General features: G+C 40.3%; 1 protein-coding gene across 1 annotated transcript; it reads left to right on the top strand.

Moving 5' to 3' along the window:
- Positions 1–4,059: 4,059 nt before the first annotated feature.
- On the top strand, positions 4,060–10,502 carry tmem74b (transmembrane protein 74B). The gene is made up of 2 exons (XM_071512812.1): positions 4,060–4,266; positions 9,843–10,502. Exons 1-2 carry the CDS (start codon positions 4,060–4,062, stop codon positions 10,500–10,502), a joined length of 867 nt encoding a protein of 288 aa, XP_071368913.1.
- Positions 10,503–23,897: the final 13,395 nt, after the last annotated feature.

Genomic DNA, 23,897 nt, shown 5'->3' with positions numbered 1-23,897 from the left:
AAGTCACTATATAAATAAAGTTTTACTTAGGCTACTTAATTACTCCCTAATATGCTCTTACACTGTTAGATTTCTTAGATGTTCAGTTCATTCCAGGAGTTATTTTGTAATGAAGTGTTGTAATTTGCTTGTTTGTTGTATCCACTTCCCCTCAAACGTTGCCTTGTCTACCTCTATTGCAGTTCATGATTTCCTACATTTCCCAGAATGCCTTTTGACAATCCTCAAAGAACGAGCCTGAATTTGTTGCATTCAGCTGTGGGTGATAGGCTACATGTGGATGGAGAGAGTGCTAGAGATAGCATATAAATACTTTGTCACTGGATTTAGTGACTTTTCTGACTCCAATGGCAGATTTATTTCTCAGAAGATGTTACCCTTGATGTTTTAGATCGGTTAAACATTTTCTGCCATCAAACTCCATTGTAGCTGCTGGAAATGTTTGGATGTGACATCATCATCATCTATTTGGCCAGTTATTCACAGGAATTCCAAAACCACACCAAACAAAACAATGGGCCCAGAAATGCAAGAAACATCAACAATTGCTGCTTTTAACAATGCTAAAGTGTTTTAGGATGCATTTTTCCTTTAAACAGAGATAGTGGACAGCATGAACTCCCCCAGAGTTAGGAAGATTAGATTAATTTGCTCACTAGTTTCAACTGAAATACATGCACATGCAGACCAAATTGTGGGATTTTAGTGGATAACAGAAAGTGGAAAGAGCTACCAGACACCGGCTGTTCAGAACGGCAAATGTTAATGAACCGGGTATAGATTGGATCACTGTTGTGTTATATCAATCAGTGATAGAGAGTGGCAAAACAGACGTTTATATAGGCTATGACAAAGTCACAGATTATTACTTTAACATCCAGAAATAAAATATTGTGTGAGGTCGCTATGGTAACAGCTATGTCTTCTCTGTGTGAAGGAGAGCAAAGGCCTGAGCGCTGACACCCGATGTGCAGACCAAGAGGTGGAGCAGTTTTTTCTTTTTTTTTTTTACTATCGAGTGATTCATCTTCCATAACATAGAAGATCTTTGCTAATACTCTCGCTTACTCGCTTATTAATAACGTCAAAGACCAAAACACACCAGTTTTTTTGACAACTTTGTTAAGCTACTTGTGGAATTCACAGCAGAATTTATTGTCTATTCTGCAACTGATGCGAGTTTTCATGTTGTTTTTTCGGGATTTCGGAGTTTTGTACAGATAACTTCAACTCACTTGTGATGAGAGCTTCCTCATAGATTATATATAGGCTACAGTATATACAGTAGTGTAGTTATATATATGTATAGCACTATCTGTCTTGATCACAACCCTATCCTGCTGTTACCAAGGATGCAGTGGAGGCTAAGCCCACAGTTACACCCTAAGTTTACAACCTAAAATAGGTCTAATGATGTTTGCATTAGCTACTGTATTAGCTATCCTTTTATGTATCTTATTGTGTTCATTATTATTTAAGTGGCTCTCACATCAATTGTAAAAAGCATCTCATTTCATATTTTTATGCCATGGTGCTTTATAATAACAAATGTAGGCTACTAAATTTATAATAAACTTGAACTTGAACTCACCCCGCCTTTTATGCCGACACAAATCTTTAAATTCAGCAGAATCAACTAGTCTAACCTACAGGGAAGGAAGATATAAGGAGAAATAAATGCTTTTCTGAAAACATAATTGATTTTGATTCATATTGGTGGCTGTTTGCTTTATGATTCCCACCAGCTAGGGGTCAGAGTTTAGCCTCTTCTTTGTATTTCCCACTACGTCCCTATCTGTCCTGCTGGAGCGAGTCTGAAACGCCACCAGCGCTACAGACAGACACCAGCAGAGGAACCACGAGCTGCTTGTGCGCATGGTCAGTTTCACCTCTCTCTCTCTCTCTCTCTCTCTCTCTCTCTCTCTCTCTCTCTCTCTCTCTCTCCATCCTCCACCAGCATCCAGCATCCATCTCTGGATGCGATACCAGCCTCTTCCTCCTCCTCCTCCTCCTGTGATTCCTGCCTGGTCGCAGCATCAGCACCAGGTAAGACTCTCTAATTCCGATCACTTTGATTGACCGGCGCGCTTCACGACATCAATGTCGCTCAGATTCTCGATGTTACTTTCGATATTTTATCCAGATTCAACGCGGGTGGACGCTGCCCGGGTTGGTAAATCCATCCCCGGTATTTCCCCCCGGTGACATCGGCACTCACCAAGAGGGATGTGTTGCATATTTTTACTCTCATCCACCTTTCATCCCTTTACCGAGACTGTCCGCGCGTGTTTATGGTCTTTTACACCGCAATTCTCACCTGTTATCTGCTGTCAGGTCGGGATAGTGATGATGATGAGGTGTCGGTCGGTGTGGAGCTTATCTGTCCCGGCTCGTCCTGACAGTATCTCCCCTACAGATGGACAGATAGTCCGGTCGCTGATCCACGTACGGAGCCAGTTTTTGGGGCAGTTTTGCGCATCACAAGGTCATGGTGATGGTGACTGTGGACACTGGAGGGTGAAATGACACCCCCGGGCTCCCTATGGGCGACCCAGGGTTGATGCAATGATAAATGGGAACTGTGTCAGTGGGCTATAGGCTGGGCTGCAGCTCTCTACAGGCTTTAATTGGCTGGAGAAAAATAATAAAAATGCATTGGTGTTTTTTGGGGAGAAAAAAGCGACTTTAGGGGACTAAGGGTGAAATGACACCTTGGCTGATGCAATGATAAATGATAACTGTGTCAGTGGGATAGGTTATAGCTAAATTTAGGCTATACTGTACTAAATATATATCCATATAGCCTACTGTCTACTATAATATTGCATGGGTGGAGTATTTTACTATAAAACTGCTATGAAATGTAGCCTAAAATCCGGTTGTGCAAGAGGAAAATGCCGAGTTCTCCATATCACACCCCGGGATCAGAGGTGTTACAGGCTGACAGGCGTGTTGGTGTTTCAGGATTTTTTTTTTTTTTCCTTCTCATTTTGTGCCTGTTATTCCATGGAGATATCCCGTTTTTCTTGCCCCCCCCCCCAACTCTCTCATTATTCCCTCCATTTTTATGTGCCTTGCCCTCATCACGCATCCTCTGATCCCTCCAGTATAAGGTGACAGGGTGTGTGTGTGTGTGTGTGTGTGAGAGAGAGAGAGAGAGAGAGAGACAGAGAGAGAGAGAGAGAGAGAGAGAGAGAGAGAGAGATGGGTGTGTTTCAGGGTTCATACACATGGATTAATTTACAATTATCCTGTCTGTAGGTCATTTTAAGATATTTTAGGTTTAGATTTGAATTCACTTAGAGGATCAGAATGACTGTAGATTGATTTTATCTAAAAGGAGGAGGAGCGACAGTGATAATGGTAGGATAATTGTAGTGTAGTATAGGATAATGAAAGGGGATGGAAAATGGAAAATATAGGACTGCCAAGGTGAGATGTCCGTGATTCAGGTGATTTGTCAGTGTGTGTGTGTGTGTGTGTGTGTGTGTGTGTGTGTGTGTGTGTGAGTCAGCCTGCCTGTATATCTGAGATGGATTTCAGTGTGATAGCCTCCTGCTCCTTTGGGAATAATATAGGCGAAGGGAATAGTAGGCCTATAGAATAATAAATCTCTCTGGCGCAGGATTGCTTTATTGCCCGATTTTGGAGGATTTATACAATCTTTTGGTGCTTTATTGAAATCTTAAATTCATATCGACTTATTTATGCTATAGAATCCCTTAGAAAAAATCCTAATAATCCTACAATACACTTTAGAGGGATACTGTTAAAATATCACAAGAAAATGTCCCTATAGGAATATTATGGGGACATTTATAGTGATGCCGATAGGAGATTAATAAAATACCCTACCATAAAAACTCACTATAAACTCACTATTGAGCAAAACACACTATAAATCCCTATATGAATATTATATTGATTTTAGAACCGATGCACGCTGCCTTGCTTGTCTTCTAGGAATCTCGATTCTGTCTTTTTCTTTTTTCTTTTTTTTAGTGAGGATAATGAAGAGTGGAGTGATTTTAACGACATGAGCACATCGACCGGGTTTGGATGGAGTCCTCTTTCAACGCTGTAGAGCTCCGGGAGCTGGGGGATGGAGGAGGCCGGCGCGGCGCTGCCCCGCCGCCGGCCGCAGCGCCCTGGACGGCGGCCGCCGCGGGCTGCGCCGCCCGGGGCTTCGAGAACGCCTCGTACCAGCAGGACGAGGAGCCAAACCACCAGCAGGGGGCGACTGTGCCGAGTTCAGTCAGCAGCAAGGTGGGTTGGCTTGGGTTTGGTCAGAGATAGGCTAGTGCAAAATGGAGAGAAGATGTGCCACTCTGTGTAGCCTACTTTCTTTGTACTGTATGTCAGTATTTTGTGTGCTTGCTTTTTCTGTGTTCTAATAATTTATGTGCAACCCAAGAAGAAGTCAAAAATGGATATTACAAATGTCACCATCTAATTTAAAATCTCTCAACGATGGCTAACAAGACAAAGCTAAATTAGCTAGAAGTTGCAAAGCTTTCTAGCTTGATCAAATAAAGTCGTGCTGTAAATCAGTTAACAGCACATAGACTGGTAATGCACAGATTTAGTGAATAAAAATGCTATTTTCCCAATAATTTACAGTATTTTTTTTTTTTTTTAGATTATTTTTTGGGCATTTCTGCTTTATTGGACAGTTAGGTACAGTAGAGAAAGACAGTGCAGAGAGAGAGGATGACATGCAGCGAGCAGGATTCAAACCCATGCTGCTGCCATTAAGACTTCGCCTTAATGGGACCAGCTGCTCAAAAGACGCATCTTGTGTTATAATGTGCTGATTTAGTTCTACTCTACAATGTTTGAGAAAGAACAGCTTCCAGCAACATATGCAACACAAATATATGAAGGAGATTTTTGTGATTTCATTAAGAGCTCACAGATGTCTGTCATGGGTAGAAATGTGTTTTTTTATCTACCCCCCTACTTTCTCTCCTTATGTGACCCAGAAATAGCCTATTCAACGTCCCTCTGACAAACTTGTGGACACGCGTCCCTACAGTCCCTCTCATATAAATATATTTTAATAGTAGCCTACACTCTTTAGAAAGGTAAAGGACCTTGGACCTTGGTGGTCCTTGAACCCCACTTTTGGAACCACTGCGCTGAAGTATGTGGGTTAAATGGTTGATTCATGAACCATGGACTTTAATTTTTGTGTGATGAAATGAGATCATGGATCTACCCTTAGTCAGCTTTATTTCATTTAGCCTATTTCTGATAAACACCTTATAGATGTATTGTTTCCCTGTCGTCCACCCAGTGCATCCTGGGACAGGCTCCAGCCCCTTGAATAGGAATAATATAGTATTCCTGTTGTATTTTCTTCATATTTATATAGTTCAAGAGCATCATTTTCAGTAAATTCTTAATATTTGAACGAGCACATTGAGGTATGCTTGGTTTAAATCCCACACACTTGACCAGCCTGGAAACAGTGGCCATATTTCTTGTGAAATGAGATGAATCAGGATATTAACTGATATTTATTTACCTTTATTTATTCAGGGTGGTCAATTGAGAGCGGATGTCCTCTTTTACAATGACGCCCTGATACAATACAATAACAATAAAGCATCACAAAGAAAAAAGACAATATAACAACACAATATATAGAAAATACATAAAGCCATACATATAACACGAAGCATCTTTGCAGATCAATAGAAACAGGAACACTCCACTGTTACCATGTCCTTCAATAAAAGCTTAAAATGATTGAGTGAAACCATCTGTTTTAGTTTCAGCAATTCCTGCATCCTGTTCCACTTGTCTGGTGCATAAAAACTAAAAGCTAATTCCCAAGTTCAGTGTTAATGAAGGGAGTTTCAAGAGTCAAATATTCCTGTGCACGTGTCTTATAAGAGAGAGATGTGAGCTTTAAAAGAGATGTAAAATATGAAGGTAACTTATTTAGTAATGCATTGTAAACAAAGAGGAAACAGTGTTGTTCCCTTCTAACACTAAGCGAAGGCCATCCTAATTTCTGATAAAGTAAACAGTGGTGTGTTCTGGAACTATCCCCAGTTATAAATCGTAAGGCATTATGGTAGAATGTATCTAGTGATTTCAGAGTAGTAGGGGCTGCATGCATATAAAGTATATCACCGTAATCCAAAACTGATATAAGAGTTGATTGTACAATTGCCTTCCTGTTTTCAAGAGTAAAGCATGATCTGTTTCTGTAGAGAGATCCCAGTCTAATCCTCAGTTTCTTTTTGAGCTCAAATATGTGAATTGTAAATGAAAGCTTTTCATCTAACCAGATACCTAGATATTTGTATGAGGCTACAGGCTCAATTTTGGCCCCATTAAGGCAGCAAATGTTTAATGCTTTGCCTTGGTTTCTGGCTCATGAGAAGAGTATATCAACTTGAAGATTTTTTACAGCTTGTTCTGAAGATGATGCACAGGCATAGAGAATTGTATCGTCTGCATAGAAGTGTAGTTTACAGTTCTTTACAGAGGCACCAATCTCATTTATATATAATGTGAACAATGTTGGGCCTAAAATAGAACCCTGCGGCACACCATTCACTATTTCCAAAACCTGGGATTGCAAGCCCTTGGCCTCTATACGTTGTGTTCTTGCAGAGAAGTAGTCCCGAAACCAGTTACAGGCTACTTCATCAAACCCTAAAGAGGACAGTCTATCCAAGAATAACCTATGATTTACTGTATCAAAAGCCTTTGATAGGTCGATAAACAAAGCTGCACAATGTTTCTTATTATCAAGAGCAGAAATTACATCATTACCAAACCAGACTGATAAGGGTTTAGAATAGCATTTTTAGATGAGAAATTCCGAAGCTGTGTATTAATGAGAGATTCCAATATCTTGGCTAGGCAAGGAACCTTATAAATGGGTCAGTAATCATTTAAATCACTTGTATCGCCCCCTTTATGTGAAGGAGTTACCAAGGCCGATTTCCAGATTTTTTCCAGATCAGGCCAGAGGTGATTGTTAAATTAAAAATGTGTGTTAGAGGCTCAGCTATAAGGGAGGCAGCAAGCTGTAACAGATACGTGGCTAATTGATCTGCGCCTGTAGAACTTTTCATACATTTAGAAGAACACAGGGCATCTAAAACTTCATATTAGTTAATTTGTCTGATTGTGAAAGTGGAAACACTTCCATGAGGAGAAGCCATGGGCACCTCCTCATTTGTGTCAGTGATCCTATCAGCCAGAGCCAGTTGTGAATTAGGTACTCCATTCAATTTATCAAATAGAGAGCCTGATTCAATAAAATGATGATTAAAAACATTACAGATCTCCCTCTCGTCACTTTCCAGAATTTTGCTGAGTTGTTTCCACAATCAGACAGATTGTTCAGGTAGAAGATAGACTTAGACTTTTTCACCATGAACGTACATTTATTTCTAAGACATCTGAAAGTTTGCCAGTCCACAGCACGGCCAGTAGATCTGGCCAATACCCATGCTTTGTTCCTCTGCAAAATAAGACCACTTAATTCACAACTAAACCAAGGGTTACATCTACCGCTGACCAGGTGGGTCAAAATAGTCGTGGGCTTATGTGCTTCCAGCATTTTTTTCCCACAGATTCAGACTGTATACGCTTCAGTCTATAAGCCTATATGGGCTATCAAGTTACAAATCCTCTACAGGGATAAGTCCTTTAGACTTAGAGGGAGGAAGGGATTTCTTTGAGGTCAAGGGGCTTATTCAGCCTCTGGTCTGCCTCTGTCGCTGCTGTCGGGTGAAAACCTTGTATCTCCAAAATGTCAGTTTTTCAGCAACAAAGAAAAGCAGCCTTGTTTTTAGCTTTCAGGTTATCCAAGGGGTTTCTAAAGGGGTTTTTTTTATAAGCCTGAGGGTTGTAGAATTTTCTCAAACCATAGAGGAGTGTGTAATCCTTTAATTGAAAATCACTGAAATTTTAGTTCAGAGGTTTTTACCCGACAATGACAATATATTATGCACAGCCATGGAAAGATTGGGCAGGTTATGTTGTACCATGCCACTGTTTTCTTTGTTCTTACACTAATAAAAACCGACTGCTAATACAAAACAACACTCTCCATGACGTCACAAAATCCTACATATCAGCTTACATAGATTCCAAAATAAAATGGAGTATGATGGACAGGATGAACGGGACAGAGCAGGATTGGGGAGCTGATGTGTCGCTGAAAAGCATCATACCCGAGCTCTGTCGATTAAAGCCTCTGCTCTACAGAGGAGAGCATCTAGAGTCCCGGCAAACAAACAAACGATTAGTCAGTGATGTCATCACATGTTGGAAATTCATTGTTCACTCGGGCCGTTTTGAAGAACTTGCTTACAAAATAAGAGATGAACCATTTGATAAAAATGATACCAACTCTGACAAAATTGATTGATTCAAAGCATAAAATTCACATTATTCACATAAATAGTTATATTGTTTTGAAGGATACAGGTAGCCTATCGTAAGGCCTTGGTTAACAAAATGATTTCACTTTTCCAGACTGGAAATCTCTAAAACCCTTCATCATTTATTATAAATAATTTCATAGGGATACTGACTCAAAAAGAACTAATCAGAATTTTTGAAAGAAATCACAACATGTGAATAGGCCCTTTTCACATCGCCATGGTAACAGCTTCCAAACCTCAAGCATCAATCAGCAACAAAAACAACAAAATTGTAATGGTTACTAGCACTGGGTACATAATTTAACAAATTAAACATTTTGGGCAGGTTATGGAGCGATTTAGTGAAGGCCAGCTGGCAACAGGAAGTTGTAATGCACCGGTTTCTCAACATGGAAGCTGTTAACATGATGATGTGAAAAGGGCCTATTGAAGGTTTTGCTGTGGACTAGAGAGCTGGCCTGATGTCAGCCTGCTGAGATGCTTCTCACTGAGCAATTTTATGTTGATTAACTGTTTAAAAGACGTCTAAATGGTTTACGGACATCTCGGCTAAAATGAGACAGCTTAGGGTTTAAAAGTGAGAGTTTAACATCTTAGACTGTCTGGAGTAAATGACAAAAACAAAGCATCATCTTGGACTTCTCTGGTGCATATTTTTGATATTTACAACAGTTTTTTTCTGCATTGTTTAAATATATAATAATTTGTTTACTGCTTGGTCTAAAATTGGCCTATACATATCCAAAAAACATCCTGGGCTTTATGAGAGCTGAAGTTGGAGAGAGTTGGAATGACGTCTAGTGTTCAGTGGGTTTATTACTTACTTTACTTAAAACTTGACTCAAATGTTGACACTGCAAGACCGTGGCTTACGTCTCTTCTTCTTCTTCTTCCTCTTGTTCTTTGTCTACCTCTTTGAATTATTTGTCTTCTTTCTCTTGTTTTTGTTGTTTGTGTTCTTCTGCTGCTGCTTGTCCTTCTGCTCCTTTGTTTGTTTGTTTCTTTCTTTCTTTCTTTATCTCTTTGTCTCCCTCTGAATTATTTGTCTTCTTTTTCTTGTTTCTGTTCTTGGTCTTTTTCTGCTGCTGCTGCTTCTCCTGCTTCTCTTCTTTCTTTCTTCCTTTCTTCCTTTCTTTTGTCTTTCTTTCTTTGTCTCCCTCTTAAAATTATTTGTCTTCTTTTTCTTGTTTCTGTTCTTGGTCTCCTGCTGCTGCTGCTTCTCCTTCTGCTGCTCTGCTTTCTTTCTTTCTTCCTTCCCTTCTTTTTTCTTTCTTTCTTTGTCTTCCTCTTCCAATTATTTGTCTTCTTTCTCTTGTTTTTGTTCATTGTCTTCTGCTGCTGCTCATCCTTCTGCATCTCCTTTTCTTTCTTTCTTTCTTTCTTTCTTTCTTTCTTTCTTTCCTTCCATCCATCCTTCCATCCATCCAGGGGGACCAGCAGCAGCAGCAGCAGCAGCAGCTCTCTCCGCGGTCGTACGACGAGGAGGAAGGAGGCGGCGGTCAGGAGGAGGTGCAGGACTTCGCCCAGTTCCACCCGGGCGACGACCACTCGGCCGACTACGGCTTCATCTTCGCTCTGGTGTTCCTGGTGAGCGGCATCGTCCTGGTGGTCATCGCCTACACCATCCCCCGCGAGGCCAAAGTCGACCCGGACGCCGTGTCGGCCCGGCAGATGGAGAAGCTGGAGATGTACTACGCCCAGCTGGGCTCCCACCTGGACAAGTGCATCATCGCGGGCCTGGGCCTGCTGACTCTGGGCGGGATGTTCCTGTCCGTGCTGCTCATGGTGTCCATCTGCCGGGGCGAGATGTACCGGCGTCGGGCGGCGTTCGTTCGGCCCAAGAGGACTTACGGCTCCATCAACCTGAGGATGAAGCAGCTGGCGAGCGGCGAGGCGAGCGGAGGCGGTGGGGAGGGCGGGGACGGAGGCGGGGAGCGTCTGGTGGAACGCGAACAGGCGGAGACGCGGAATAATATACAGCCGGGGCCGAGCCGGGACTCCAAATCAGAACCGGGAACAAGCAGGCGTCCTCCTCATCCTGCCTCTTCTTCTTCTTCTTCTTCGGCTGCTGCACACGGAGTCAACTAGCTCTCCTTTGCTTTCACTTGAAAGAGCCGCTCCACCCTGCAGCCATCCTGCGGCAACCATTTTGCCTCCCTCCATGTAAGAATCCAGCTGAACTCAGATGGGGATGCAAAATGGTGCGGGTCAAAGCCGACAGGAGAGGCACATGTCGAGCACAAGGCTTTTTGCTGGCATTTGGGGACGGACTTGAACCGAGTTTAAAGGATATACTTTACACCAGGCTTAAGGGATTTTTACTTTAACCAATCATAAGGGATGTATGACTTTACAAAAGAGGGCTTGATCCGGGAGAGGAGGAGAGGTAAGCCTACAGCAATGTGGATAAGAGCACAGTGTGGTTGCACATCAAAGAAGAGAGTCCTGGTGTTAAATCCTAATATGTTAATCAGAGACTGAGCTGTATAATGAAAAGCACATTGTGTGAGCCGCCCTGGAGGCCGGCCGCCGCTGTGGAGAGCAAGGTAACGCTTTATTTGGACAGTACAACGTTGATACTGAACTATCAGGGGACAGACAGATGTTCAACACAGGGTCACTTGCCTATTTGCTGCATCTCTACTAGGGCTGGGCGATGTGGTAGAAATCAATATCATGATAATCAATATCGATATGTATCACGACATGGCTCACGTATGCAAAGACACATAAATAATCAAATTCATCCCATCGAACCGAATGGTAATGTTAGGTGTGATGTCAGACAAAACTGTCAGACTGCAATTTTCAAATAATATTCCTTAAAATGTTTCATAATGTTAGAATTTTTAAATAAAATGTACTTGTCATCATCAGTTTAGACAGCAGAATTGTGTGTCACAATATTCCAAAATCACCATATTGAATTGAAACCACTGAATTATCGCCCAGCCTTAATCTTTACACACTATGTAACCCTAACCCTAAACCCCATTTCTAACCCTAACCCTAACACAGACATTGACACACACACACTACTTTTAAAACCATTGTGAGTTTTACCTGAAACCTTTTAGTGACACATTACAGTCACTCAACAGGAAGCGGAGTATCAGCATTGAACTTGCCAGATAAAGTGTAACAGAAAGCAATGCTAGCTCTGACGCAAACAAACAGAGGCAACAATTTTCAGTCAGACTCTTAAAGCGATATTTCACTCCGGTGCAAACATTTTTACACCAGCAACAGCAATACAGGGATAATAACAATACAGTACATACAACAAAAAACAGCAATACAAATAATGGAAATGCAGTAGAATCAGTAAAATCAGCTTCAATTCACAGATCTCTCCGACATAACAAGCAACCGATAGTTAAGGAGGTCAAGGGTGCAGAATATTTTTGCGACCACAGGAAGATCAAGTGCTAGGAAAGGAACTAAAAATAAGATTTGGAGAGAGGTAGGAGGGGATGATTAATAAAGAGAGTGATAGAAGAGATGGCTTTTTTTTTTAGAAGAGGGGGACATGATTCAGTGTTGAGGGTGACACACATGAAGCCCAGAAAAGCTATGAAAAGCCCTTCCATACACTTACCTGATTTGACATCATTAGTCAGTAATCACTTGCCTCCTTGAACTGAGGTGGTTTTGTAAGGCCCCATGTGTGTTTTCTCACCCACACACACGTCATGAGTCGTGAAGATTTTGCCACTGCGTCTCAGTTGCTAATCAGTTCCGTTTTATCACTGTGGAACTGAGATGAACCATGAAAAAAAAACCACAAAATGAGACGAAACTCCTGGATTCTGTTATGTTAAATATGGAATATAGAAAAGTCATGATTTATAAGCTTCATTTGCCGTATGTATTTGAAGGATGATTTTCAGACAGCTGGAAATTACACAAACGCAAGTGACACAACTACACAGCCAAATCGGTCTGTTAATTTAACTCTGAAGGTGTAAACATCAACTCCTCGCCAGTGTTTATGTAAATCCACACCCATCAGAGTTAATTTAACAGTTTTAGATGGTTTTGAACAGCCGCCTCAGGGCCATATCAGCTCTAAGAGAGAACAAACAACTCTCCAATCAATCCAGTCAACTCCAAATAACTGTCAGCGAAAAATCAACACTTGAAAATACTGGAAAATGTACTGCTTACTGATTAGCAGGACAGAGACTGTCAGTGGCTGATTGAAGTCACAAGGAGGACACAAGTGCAAGTACTTAACACTTATACCACAGTGAAATGTTGCTCAATCCAATTAACATTAAGTAATGATACAAACCCTAAAAGTATAATGTCACATACCCAATGTATCATGTTGGATTCACTCAAAATTGTTGCCTCACTTTTCCTAATCAGCGTTTGTGCTAGCATCGCTTTCAACAGCATCAAAGAGTAGAAACTTAACGTCGTGCTGCAACTAAATAGCCGCTATCAGCATCTAACTTCTCCCAAACTGGAACATACAGTATGTGTGGGCGATATTATAAAGCCCATGACATCTAAAGGTCCAAAATTAGTCTTTATTCGCTGCTGTCATGAGAAAACCTCACAATATCAGCTTCGGTTATTTTCTTGTTGTCACTGAATTAAAAGTTGACGGTTTGAGCAATTATTTAGCATTTAAAAACCCACTGTATAATTTTAAAAATGGGCTTCAATTGGAAAATAACTCTTCTCTTAATTCACAAAAAAAACATCAAGGTGTCTTCATGGCGGTATGAGGTTTTTTTCATCTGACTGCAGCTCTTCATAGTGTGGAAAAGTAGCTGGTTTTGTCTGGAATGGACCTTTAATGACACAGCGCCTACTTATTTGTATTATATGTAAACAGATTATTATTCATGTCATGTAAGGATACAATATGCCTTAATGAGTAAACACAGCCACTGTAAATTGTGTATACGTTAATATTATATGCTAATGTATTAAGGTCTGTATGGTGAGCCAACTAGCCAAGGGCAATGTAGCCACACACACACACACACACACACACACACACACACACACTCAAAATGCCCTCATTTTGTGGCATCATACCTGTGAGGACGTCTTAACCTCACAAGTAGAGTCAAACCTAATGCACACACACACACACACACACACACACACACGCACACACACATACACACACCGTTCTCAAGCTGTACCATAAAATAAGTATCATATTTTTGTTTCACGGTAGAAAATATACAGTAAATATTATAGCTAGACATGTGAAATGTAGAGGACCAGCAAAAGCTCATGCTCTGAAACCAAATACGCAACAAAAGCATGCAACATTGGAGAACGTTGTCACAGTCGGACCGATCGCTTTTGTATTCCGCAACTTTGCAGCAACTTTACAACGGTTTGATCAAAACAAACAAAAAGCAACTCTGTCACTCCTGCAAGGAAATATATTAAGAGTTTGGTTCCAAAATGAGATTGGAAAAAAGTGACACCTTACTCTAATAAAATAATCGATCAGACAAACTAATGATTTAAAGGATAGTTGATATGTTAAGTCCTAAACAATAACACTTTTACTCACTGGATCCTCTATATTTTAGAATTATTGAACTTCAGGTAATGATATTTTGTCCAAAACAGATACATAACCTTTAGGGATAGAAGTCCTTTATTATTAATTGTTTCAATAATTGATGGTCACAGAAGCATAATAGGATGGCAAGCAATTACAGGAGTTATAATTATTCTGATAACGAATTGGCTTTTAATTGGGTCCGCAGTGAAACGACAATAGAGAACCGAATAGAGACAACAGAGAACAGAAGTCTGACGTAATTTTCTAGGCTAAAGTTAGCATATCCGGCTTGTAGTCCAAAATCCCTATGGAAAATACTAAAGGGATTCGCAAGAAACACCAAAAATAAATTCTGTGCTTCACTTAGCCTTACTAGCTATACTACATGTTGTTCCATTAAATAAAAAAACATCAACTAACATCACCATGTGAATTTTCATCTTCAATTACTCTTTTTATCGATTGCTGCTCGCAAAATGCTAATCGTTTGGGAAAGAGGGCTACAACAGTCGCTAGCTAGCTATCTGCAGTTTGTCGTGATTAGCTAAATATATATGAACAATAACAAACTATAACAACTATTCAACGCAACGCTATAAAAAATAATAATTTGAATGTGCAGCACAGTGAGGAGATTAAGGTAATGAAAAATGTAAAAAAAAAAAAAAAAAAAAAAAAAAAATAAGTCGCTCATCAGTGCTGTTGTAGTCCCTGATGATTAGCATTTTGTTAGCAAAAATCAATATTAAAACTAACTAAAAGATCAAAATTCACAAAGTTGATGCTGGTGGGTGTATTTTAACCCTGATACAAAACATAGTATATCTCATGGGTAATGCATCCCTTATTTTTGGCATTTTTTGAAAAGCCCAATCGTATTTTCCACAGGGATGTTGGACTACACACCGAATAGCGGACATGCTAACCTATCATGGCTTACAAAATGACGCAAAACAACGACTTCCACTTACAGCTTCTATTCATTCACTTGGAGTTAATGTAAAAGAATGACTGAACAGGAACAGATACACTCAGTATTGATCGACAATGGTCTGTAATGTCTGGGGCAGCAGGTTTAGTAGAGACACTGTCCCGTTACTGGACGGTCACAGGTTTGATCCCCTGTGTGTTTATCTCTGCCCAGGTGTCCTTGAGCAAGACAACACTCCTCCACCTCCTCTTCTTCCTTCTGGTTAAACATGTATGTGGGAGAGGGAAACAACAAAGAAACAAAGTCCTAATTCACAACAGTAATTAAAGCAAAAACTCCCAACTGCTAACTAGCTTACGTAGTGATCGAGTCTCCTAAATTCCTATTAAAATATCTTACTATACGATAATCGGAGTCTGATTAGGATTCTGTCACATAGATTAGCTGAAAATGGTGTGAACTTTGGCACGTTTCTGTGAAGCTTTTGTTCATTGCTCCACTGTTTGTCAGTCTCAATCTAAGTATCTGCAGGCATTGCCAGGGGGCCAGAAAACAACAAAATGTTCTTCTTTAATAGTGGAAGATTTCCTCTACTCTCTCCCGTCTGTCCCAATTCCCCCTCATCTTGCTTTCTGCTATCAACAAACGCTTCTGTGGAAATTCGTGGCTAGATCTTAAAACGGCAAATCAACTTTACTGTTTGGGCTTTGTAGATGTGTAGCGCTCCCAGCAACAGGCAAGAAAAGTGGGACAAAGCAATGGAAATCTTTTCAAATGGCAACAAGCGGATCCTGTGTGATTAAAGCAACAATGCTGAGGCAACTCTTTGAGCACTGTTGCCTATCAAAGTTGACCCAGTTGTTGCCTTGTTTATCGCTGCCCTTGTATTTGTCACTCGATGCCATTTGAGTCTCAGCAGAAGGTTTTTCATCTTGAACACAGAGGAGCGCCAACAGAATTTTTTAAAACCTTTTTTTTTTTTTTATTCAGGGAAGGTTGACTGAGAAATGTCCTGCTTCACACTTCCCAGTTAGGGTGCGATCACACCTACAGTTTGTTTTCTTTGGTTTCACGTGGGAACATTTGGACTCACAAGTAGCTTGTTTATTGGACAGAGATTTGGTAACCTGTCATCCTGCCAGGTTACAGATTTTGGCGGCAGTGGGGAGTCAAAACAAATCTGATTCCAGTTCCTGTAATTTTGGCTAAGCATGATGGACTTGTCTTTGCTGCAATTTAGCTTCTCTGGTGTTCATACCAGGTAAGAACACATGAAGAAATAGCTGAATATGAGCATCAGTCCAGACTGCGGTTTGCACTTTTGCTAGGCTTTCCGAACATGTGGACCTGCTTGCTATCAGATGTCAACATCTGTCTGCTTTTACCCATAACCGCTTGTGTTTTGGGGTCGTTTCATGTAGTTGGTTCAGATTACGTTCTCACTCCTAACGAACCGCACCAAAGTTCTCGTGTTAGAGGACTGAGACTCGCATTTTCAGGTGTCTCGATGCCGTTATTTGGTGCCATCCAAGTTCGAATCGCATTGTTCTCACCTGGACAAATGAAATGAATTAAAGCCGTAAACGAGTTTGACTGAACCGCTCCAAACATGCTTGGTGTGAACTCACCTTTTGACAAATTCTCACCTGGTTGCCCAGTACAAGGTTGAGGACTCTCTACCTTCAGGAATAATATGAAGCTATTCAAACACATTCAGGAACATGATGCGAGGAAAAGGCACTAATGGATTTTCTTTTACCTCTATATATTTTTTGGCATATAGCTGACACTGTTTTCCAGAGTGACATACAATGAGCGCAACAGTAGAATTCAATTCCCAGATCCCCAACAGTACAAGCAACCAATAGTAAGGAGTGCAAGGGTCAGACACTATTCCTGTGATCACAGAATGATTGTGTAGGAGAGAAATGCGATAGGAAATGGAAATAAGAAGTTAGGGAGAGGCAGAATGGATTTTTTTTATGAGAGTAAAGTAGAGTGAATAAATGAGGAAGAAGATGTGAGAGAGGTGAAGTGATTCAGTGGAGTTGGTGGATGACGTGAGGAGATTCTTGAAAAGATGAGATATTTCAGTCTGCGGGGGAAGATGGGGAATGACTCCGCATGAAGCAAAATTATTCTGAATGACACTTTCAGTTTTTCCCACTCTCCTTTTTGTTTTTTTTCATACTCATAAATTTTACATGAAAACAAGTAATAACAATAAGACATCACCCCACACATAAAAAAAAAATAGAAAAAAAGAGGAGAATAAACAACACTTAGAAAACTCTGCTTAAGATTTTAACAAGCATGGAAAACCCCTTTAAAGTTGATTAGTGTCGAGAGAGATCACGTTCGCCTTGACCTGCAGGCTTCATTAGCGCTGGGGGGTGGGGGGGGTGGGGGGGGTGGGGGGGGTGGGGGGCGGCAGTTTGTTCACTGCCTCCCCAAGTCGCCATGGCAGAGGGCATGACTGTTCCTGCTGGTTCGCTTAACACAGTTAGACGCACAGAATTGGAAAAAATAAGTTTGAATGGGATTTAGAGTGAATTTGGATAGATGGATGGATAGATGGATGGATAGAGTCAGGTCAGGAGGAAGGAGAGAGAAGGGGAAACACGTTAAATGGGATATCGTCGCACAAATTAGTTTTTGGAGGGAAGATAGAGCATGTAGAATCCAACCATTGGTACACAAAGTGGAACTAGCAATTACATGAGTTATAATTATTCTGATAACAAATTGGCTTTTAATTGGGTCCGCAGCGAAACGACAATAGAGAACCGAACAGAGAACAGAAGTCTGACGTAATTTTCTAGGCTAAAGTTAGCATTTCCGGCCCGTAGTCCAAAAAAACACTGAAGGGATTCGCAAGAAACGGCAAAAATACATTCTGTGCTTCACTTAGCCTTACTAGCTATACTACATGTTGTCAGGTCAAGAGGAAGGAGAGAGAAGGGGAAACACGTTAAATGGGATATCTTCGCACAAATTAGTTTTTGGAGGGAAGATAGAGCATGTAAAATCCAACCACTGATACACAAAGTGGAACTAGGAACAAAAATTGAATGACCGGAAGAATTTGAGAAGCTAATTTTGGCCGACCGTCTGTCCTGCTCTTTGGAATAACATTAAACTTTCTCCACTTTAGCTTGTGGTATCGCAGGCCAGGTTCACGTCGCCGCCTCTCCCATCATGCCGTGCACATACATTTACTCGCTTCTCATAGACGTTGAATGGAGGTGAACTGAACCGCCTCCTGAAAACACGTCTGGTTTGCAACTTGGCATCAGTGAAGGGAGACAACAGAGGGATGAGGATGAGAGGGAGAGAGGAAACAGCAGAAGAAGAACAAATGCTTAAAAAGAAAGCACAGTGAGAACTTAAGGGGACAAGGTTTTGGGAATGACAGATTAATGAATGACATAATATATGCTATTTCAAGTTCAATACTTTATTGCCATGTCAGCACAGTTGATAGGAATTTGCCTCAGTGCAGCTCTTAAGAACAGACAAAAAACAAACACATAAGTAAATAAAATATATAAAATAAGAACAGCATTTCACGTTTATACATTCAAACATACATAATATGATAAAGTCCTAAAGTGCTTTGTGCTGCTACATTCATTTTAAAGTGCTTGTTGCCTTGTGCTGCTGCCTTCCTACTTTTAAAGTGCATGTTGGCTAATGCTTGCTCTACTACTACTACTACTAAGTGCTTGTGCGTCAGAGTTCAAGTAACGAACAGCCTCAGGATATGTACTGTTCCTGAGGCGAGAGGTGGTGGACGCTTTTCTCTAAAAATGCCCATTGAGCCATACAAGACCATGATGAAGGAATACATAGAAGAATGAATGGATCAAGTAGAACAGAGAAAGATACATAGAGAGGCTGAGAGCAGACATGGAAACACGGAGCATCGGAGCAGAGCGAGAATATGCGTCCGGTCCTCTGTGACGTGTTTGAATGTCAAGACCGAACACAAGCACCTTGGCCAAAGACACAGAGAAAATCAATCTTTATTCTGTCGACAGTGACTCTGTTACCATAGAAATAGTCTATTTATATCAAGGACTCTTGGTGGAGGGGTTCTCAGATGTCCTGGAAAGTCCTTGTGAGGATACAACAGAGGAGATGTTGGATAATTGTTTCCCCTTTAAAAGGCAAAAATCAACCCAAGTAGACGTTAAGCCTTTATAGGAATAAAGGACAAAATCATGCAAAAACTGAGGAAGTGGATCTGGTCTGTGGTTATGATGAATTCTGTTGATGTATGGAAATTGTAACCAGCCCACAAGCATGTGTCTAGTACTGGTTCAGACCTGGCAAGGGAAAAATTTAGCTCACTATTTGCTATTACTACACATAATTTCAATGGGGTGTGAAGGAAATAGTATGGATATTTAGATTTTTTATTTGGACCTTTATTTATTCAGGTAGTCTCATTGAGATCAAGATCTCTTTTTCATGAACGACCGGAGCAGAACATCTACAAAAACCATAAACAAGCAAAATCCAGTCACACGCTACAGAGTCAGCATTCAGTGAACATACACAGACAGATCATCAGAAACAATCACAAACATCATTAAATAATTGACTTTTACTGTGAGTCCTTGGTTGACAAGTCCTGTCCTCTGTGTTTCAGAGATATTGAATGATGCACTTCAGGTTCTGATGTTTTTTCCGAAATTGATATGCAGCATTTTGGAGCGGAAGTCTTCATATTCTCTGACTCAGCTCACAGCAAGGTGAACATTAATATGTACTGGACGTCTTTAATTGATTTGGTCCGTAAATGCTATAACAGAACCCCTTCCAATGACATTAGATGTGCTTGCTGTAGTGTTTCAGCAAGCTTACTTACATTATATTAACATATTTTTTATTTTACATGTTAAAATAGATATCTTAATTTATGAGAAAGGATATTGTCACAAACAGATTTTTACTTTTCAATCATTAAAGCAGAAAGCAGAGAGGTTTTTGGTGATTAGTAGTGACAGTTTACTCAGTATCATAAGCAGAGTTTTCCCACATCTTGCATCTATCTGTATTCCTGAATTTGTATTTGTACTTGTAGCTTCTAGGTGCAAAGGGATTAGGTGAATGTTGCTAGATTAGGATTTACTCCCAGGCTAGATTTACACAGGGATACAAAATAAGGTTTCTAACTCCTTATAGGACATGTGACTGTCTCCTTGGAGAAAACATACAAACGTGTTGTTTTTTTTTAACCTGTTTAGAAAGGCAGGAGAAGATCAGATCCAGAAAGGCAGGAGAAGATCAGATCCAGGCCACAAAGAGTTTTAACGCAGAATTTCTGTTACTGAGGCTTGAAATATACTATACTGTACTTGTCAAAAACATCACATCACTTCCTTATTACATATAATTACTTGGATTACATTTATATAACATGCTATATAATCTTAAAGTGACACACTTATATTATATTTGTACTTAAGCACCTGTGGTTCCTTTGCTACTATAATATCTTAAGGAGTCAGAGTTAACGCCACTGACTACTTTTCTCTCAGCAGGTCTGGGCAAAATATAGTAAGATATAAGTTAAAAAAAAAAATTAAATATAAGTGAGAAAATGTAAAATAGCCTCTTTAAAAACAGCCTGTCACAAAACCCTGTTAAATATGTAAGTGCACAGTATATGAAGTGTGTCGCCATACTTTTTGCAGACTTGATGGTTAACTTGACTACTGTATGTAATATTATTGAAGGTATGAACGATTTGTATCCACTCTGGATCAGGGGTTTCTTATATATACATATCAACTACATATATATTAATAGATATTATAAATCTAACACGGGTTTCTCTTGCTTTTAAAGAAATGAATGGATCACAGACATTTGAAGAGTCTCAAAAACAACTCTGAGATAAACTGTGCAATCTAAAGTCCCCTATGAGAAAGATACCATTGAAATTCACTCTAAACCCTTCTGCAATGAAAAGAGACAAAACACAGTATACTGAAGAGATAAACATTTCTATCAGGCAGTCATGTTAAACACCTATGAACTTAATAGTTAGGGAGAACTAAGTGAAGCAGTGATATTACTTGGGTGTGGCAGCGTTTGGCAGAGTGGAGTTTTAGTTGTGAAAACATTTCTCCCAGGCAGAGCTGCTCTGGAGGAAGAAACAATCTGATTGGTTGAGTTAAACCTCAGTGGGCGGAGCCAAAGGACCACAGTTTTTCAGAGCGCAAGTTAACTAACTGGCAAACTTGAATAGCAAAGAAGGAACTTAACTAACCCTAGCAGAGCGCTAGGCTTCATAATATTAGCTTCCTCCTCTCTTACCTCTTGTCTTTTTCACTGAGCTTCAGTCTAATGTTACTTGGTTCTTTGGCTCCGCCCACTGAGGTTTAACTCGACCAATCAGATTATTTCTGCCTCCAGAGCAGCTCTGCCTCTCAGAAATGTCTGTAAATCTAAAACATCCATCTGCCAAGGTTAGGCAGTCACTTCAGAGAGCTTCAGAGAGCCAAAAATGAATCTCACTTAAATGTGTTGCCTGAGTGAAGCGTGGGCATGAATCTGTATGATGAAGAAAGATCAGAAAGATCCAGGAAAAAACATAATTTTCTCTTTTATTCGGTGTGTCTTTGGCCAATGTGACAAACAGTTTGGTATGGCAAGGTATCCACTGTTGCTAAAATTGTTTCCCTTTTAGTTTGTATTAAGTTTAAATTTTTGGTTTCAAAGAATAGTGTATGCCAGGACTTTGCCATTCCTTAGATTTCTGTGAAGTGACTCCTTATATTTGAAATGTTCCTCAGAAAAGTGTTCTTCCAGCTCTGACTCTCAGCAGTGCTTTGGCCTGAGTGCAGCTGAAGGTTTTGCTGTGTGTTGTTATTGCAGTGGAGCGTTTTGGCTTTCAAACAGTCAGTCAGGGAAATGTATGTAAATTATTGCCTGTGAGCGAGAGTATTGTTGCATTAGTAGTTATGAAAATGTTAAACAAGAAAAGGTGTTGACTGAATGTCAGTATTTCAGACTGTTGAGACAAACTGAGCTGAGCTGAGCCAGAATGATTACAGGAATTGATTTCTCCACAGCGAAGCCAGGAACAACTCAATATCACTGCTGTTACACAGAAATCATGTGTTTTAAAGAAGTGTTTTTGGAGGAATGGAGAAAATGCTTCTTCCCTCATTGGCACCCATGTATTTCTCAAATTAGACAATGGGATTTAAACAGGTTTGCAGGGTCACCAAACTCACCCAGAGCATAAATGACGATCCAAACCTCTAATTTAACTAAGAAACATTTAACAAAATCAGTTGGTTTTTCAGCAATATCAGCGATATTTTGTCTTAGACAAGAGCGCATGTTAAGTGACAACAGCAGGGAGGAGGAATAGCAACAGTGATTGGTGAATGATAAAGTTGATGTAATTCAGGATATTGGGTCATTTTCACAGACATTAAGCCTTTTTTTCTACAATAATTGTCCCTTCTGTTGGACATCTGCTTTGACAAACATCTCTCAGGGCTTTATGTCTGTGAAATCAGCCCATTTTGTTTTATTTTCTCTTTTAAGTGTCAGTACTTCATTTGATAGTAGCCATGTCTCAATACAGCCAGTGCAAACAAACCACAAAGTTTTTTTTAGACGGTTTAATGGTTTAATTAACGGTTTAATGAAATGTTTTCCATGTCATCTGGTTTGACTGACAGCTGTACATGAAGCCTACATGTGGCTTCTTCTGTCCAGGAACAGACTTTCTGGACAATTCCTTCACCCTAATGTTAGCTGTCAGAGTTTCTCATTAATAGAAGAAAACATTTCAAAACTACGGAGCCCCTAAGGAGACATGGGCAAAAAAAAAAAAATCTTTACGTTTCTGGTGCGCACCAGAAACTATCCCGTGGACACGAGAAAGTTTCCCGTGCGCACGAGAAAGTATTGCGCACGGGAAACTTTATCGTGCCCACAGGATAGTTTCTTAAAGATTTTTTTTTTTTGCCCATGTCCCCTTAGGGGCTCCGTACAAAACCAAAAAACTGATTTTAAAATTAATTAAAAAGGAATGCATCCCGCTGGTTAGCAGAAGCTCGACCTCGTTTTTAGCAAGAACCATTGTAAACACTGAAAATTGCGCTCTTTTGCTCAGTTATTTTCATTTAAATGTTTTATTTAACCAAAAAATTTACATTCTTCTTTTTTTTAAAATAATTTTTGGCATTTGTTTACATTTTTTAGTTTTTAAGTAGAGAGAGAGTAGAGAGAGACAGGAAAGACAAAAGGAGATCCAAAACTTTGTCTTGTTTTCACCACTGAACCAGCAGGACGTCCCGTATCTTCACCTTCCCGTATCTTCACCTTCCCGTATCTTCACCTTCTGTCAGGAACGAGCAGCACTGGCTCTGTTTACATGCTCACAGTAACTTGTCTGTTTGGTCGTACTCCAGCTGAAGTCTCATTCAGGTTAAGCTGTCACACAAACCTTAGAAACCCTACGACTGAGTCTCCTTGTTTCCATTAATAAACCAGATGACAGCTGCTGCAGCTGCTAGTTGAGGTTACTTCTAATACAGGGGAAAGAAATGATGATCCCAGTAATAATACTAAGTACTGCTCACCCTGCTGTCCAGCCCCCATTAATCTCACTCTTTAGTACTTTTTGACTTGCATGGCGATTCATAAGAGTCTGGCCTCAAACCTATCCAAAACTGATTCATCGATGCCTTTAGGACTGACGAAATCGCAAAATCTAGCTATCATCTAATTCTTTTACAGGCGCTGCCATTTTGGTAGTTGTTGTCGCTCTGTAACGCTCGTCATAAGTAGGTTAGTCCCGCCTGCATCGAGCATCCAAATCAGGTTTGTCAGACAGTATCTGTCAGAAATAGCTGCCGATGGATAGGCTTGTGGCCAGACCGCTATGAATCACCAGGCAAATTCAAAAAGTGCTAAAGACTGCGATTCATGGCTGGACACCAGGCGAGTCTGAGTTTGTGCAGACAGCGAAAACCAAAAATAT

This window comes from Centroberyx affinis, unplaced genomic scaffold (genome assembly GCF_046629955.1).
Source record: "Centroberyx affinis isolate AG114_WGS23_722 - 3 ecotype Tasmania unplaced genomic scaffold, CSIRO-AGI_Caff_v1 ptg006545l_1, whole genome shotgun sequence".
Taxonomy (NCBI): Eukaryota; Metazoa; Chordata; class Actinopteri; order Beryciformes; family Berycidae; genus Centroberyx; species Centroberyx affinis.
The sequence above is the reverse complement of the archived record's forward strand: the minus strand, read 5'-3'. Positions and strand labels throughout refer to the sequence as shown.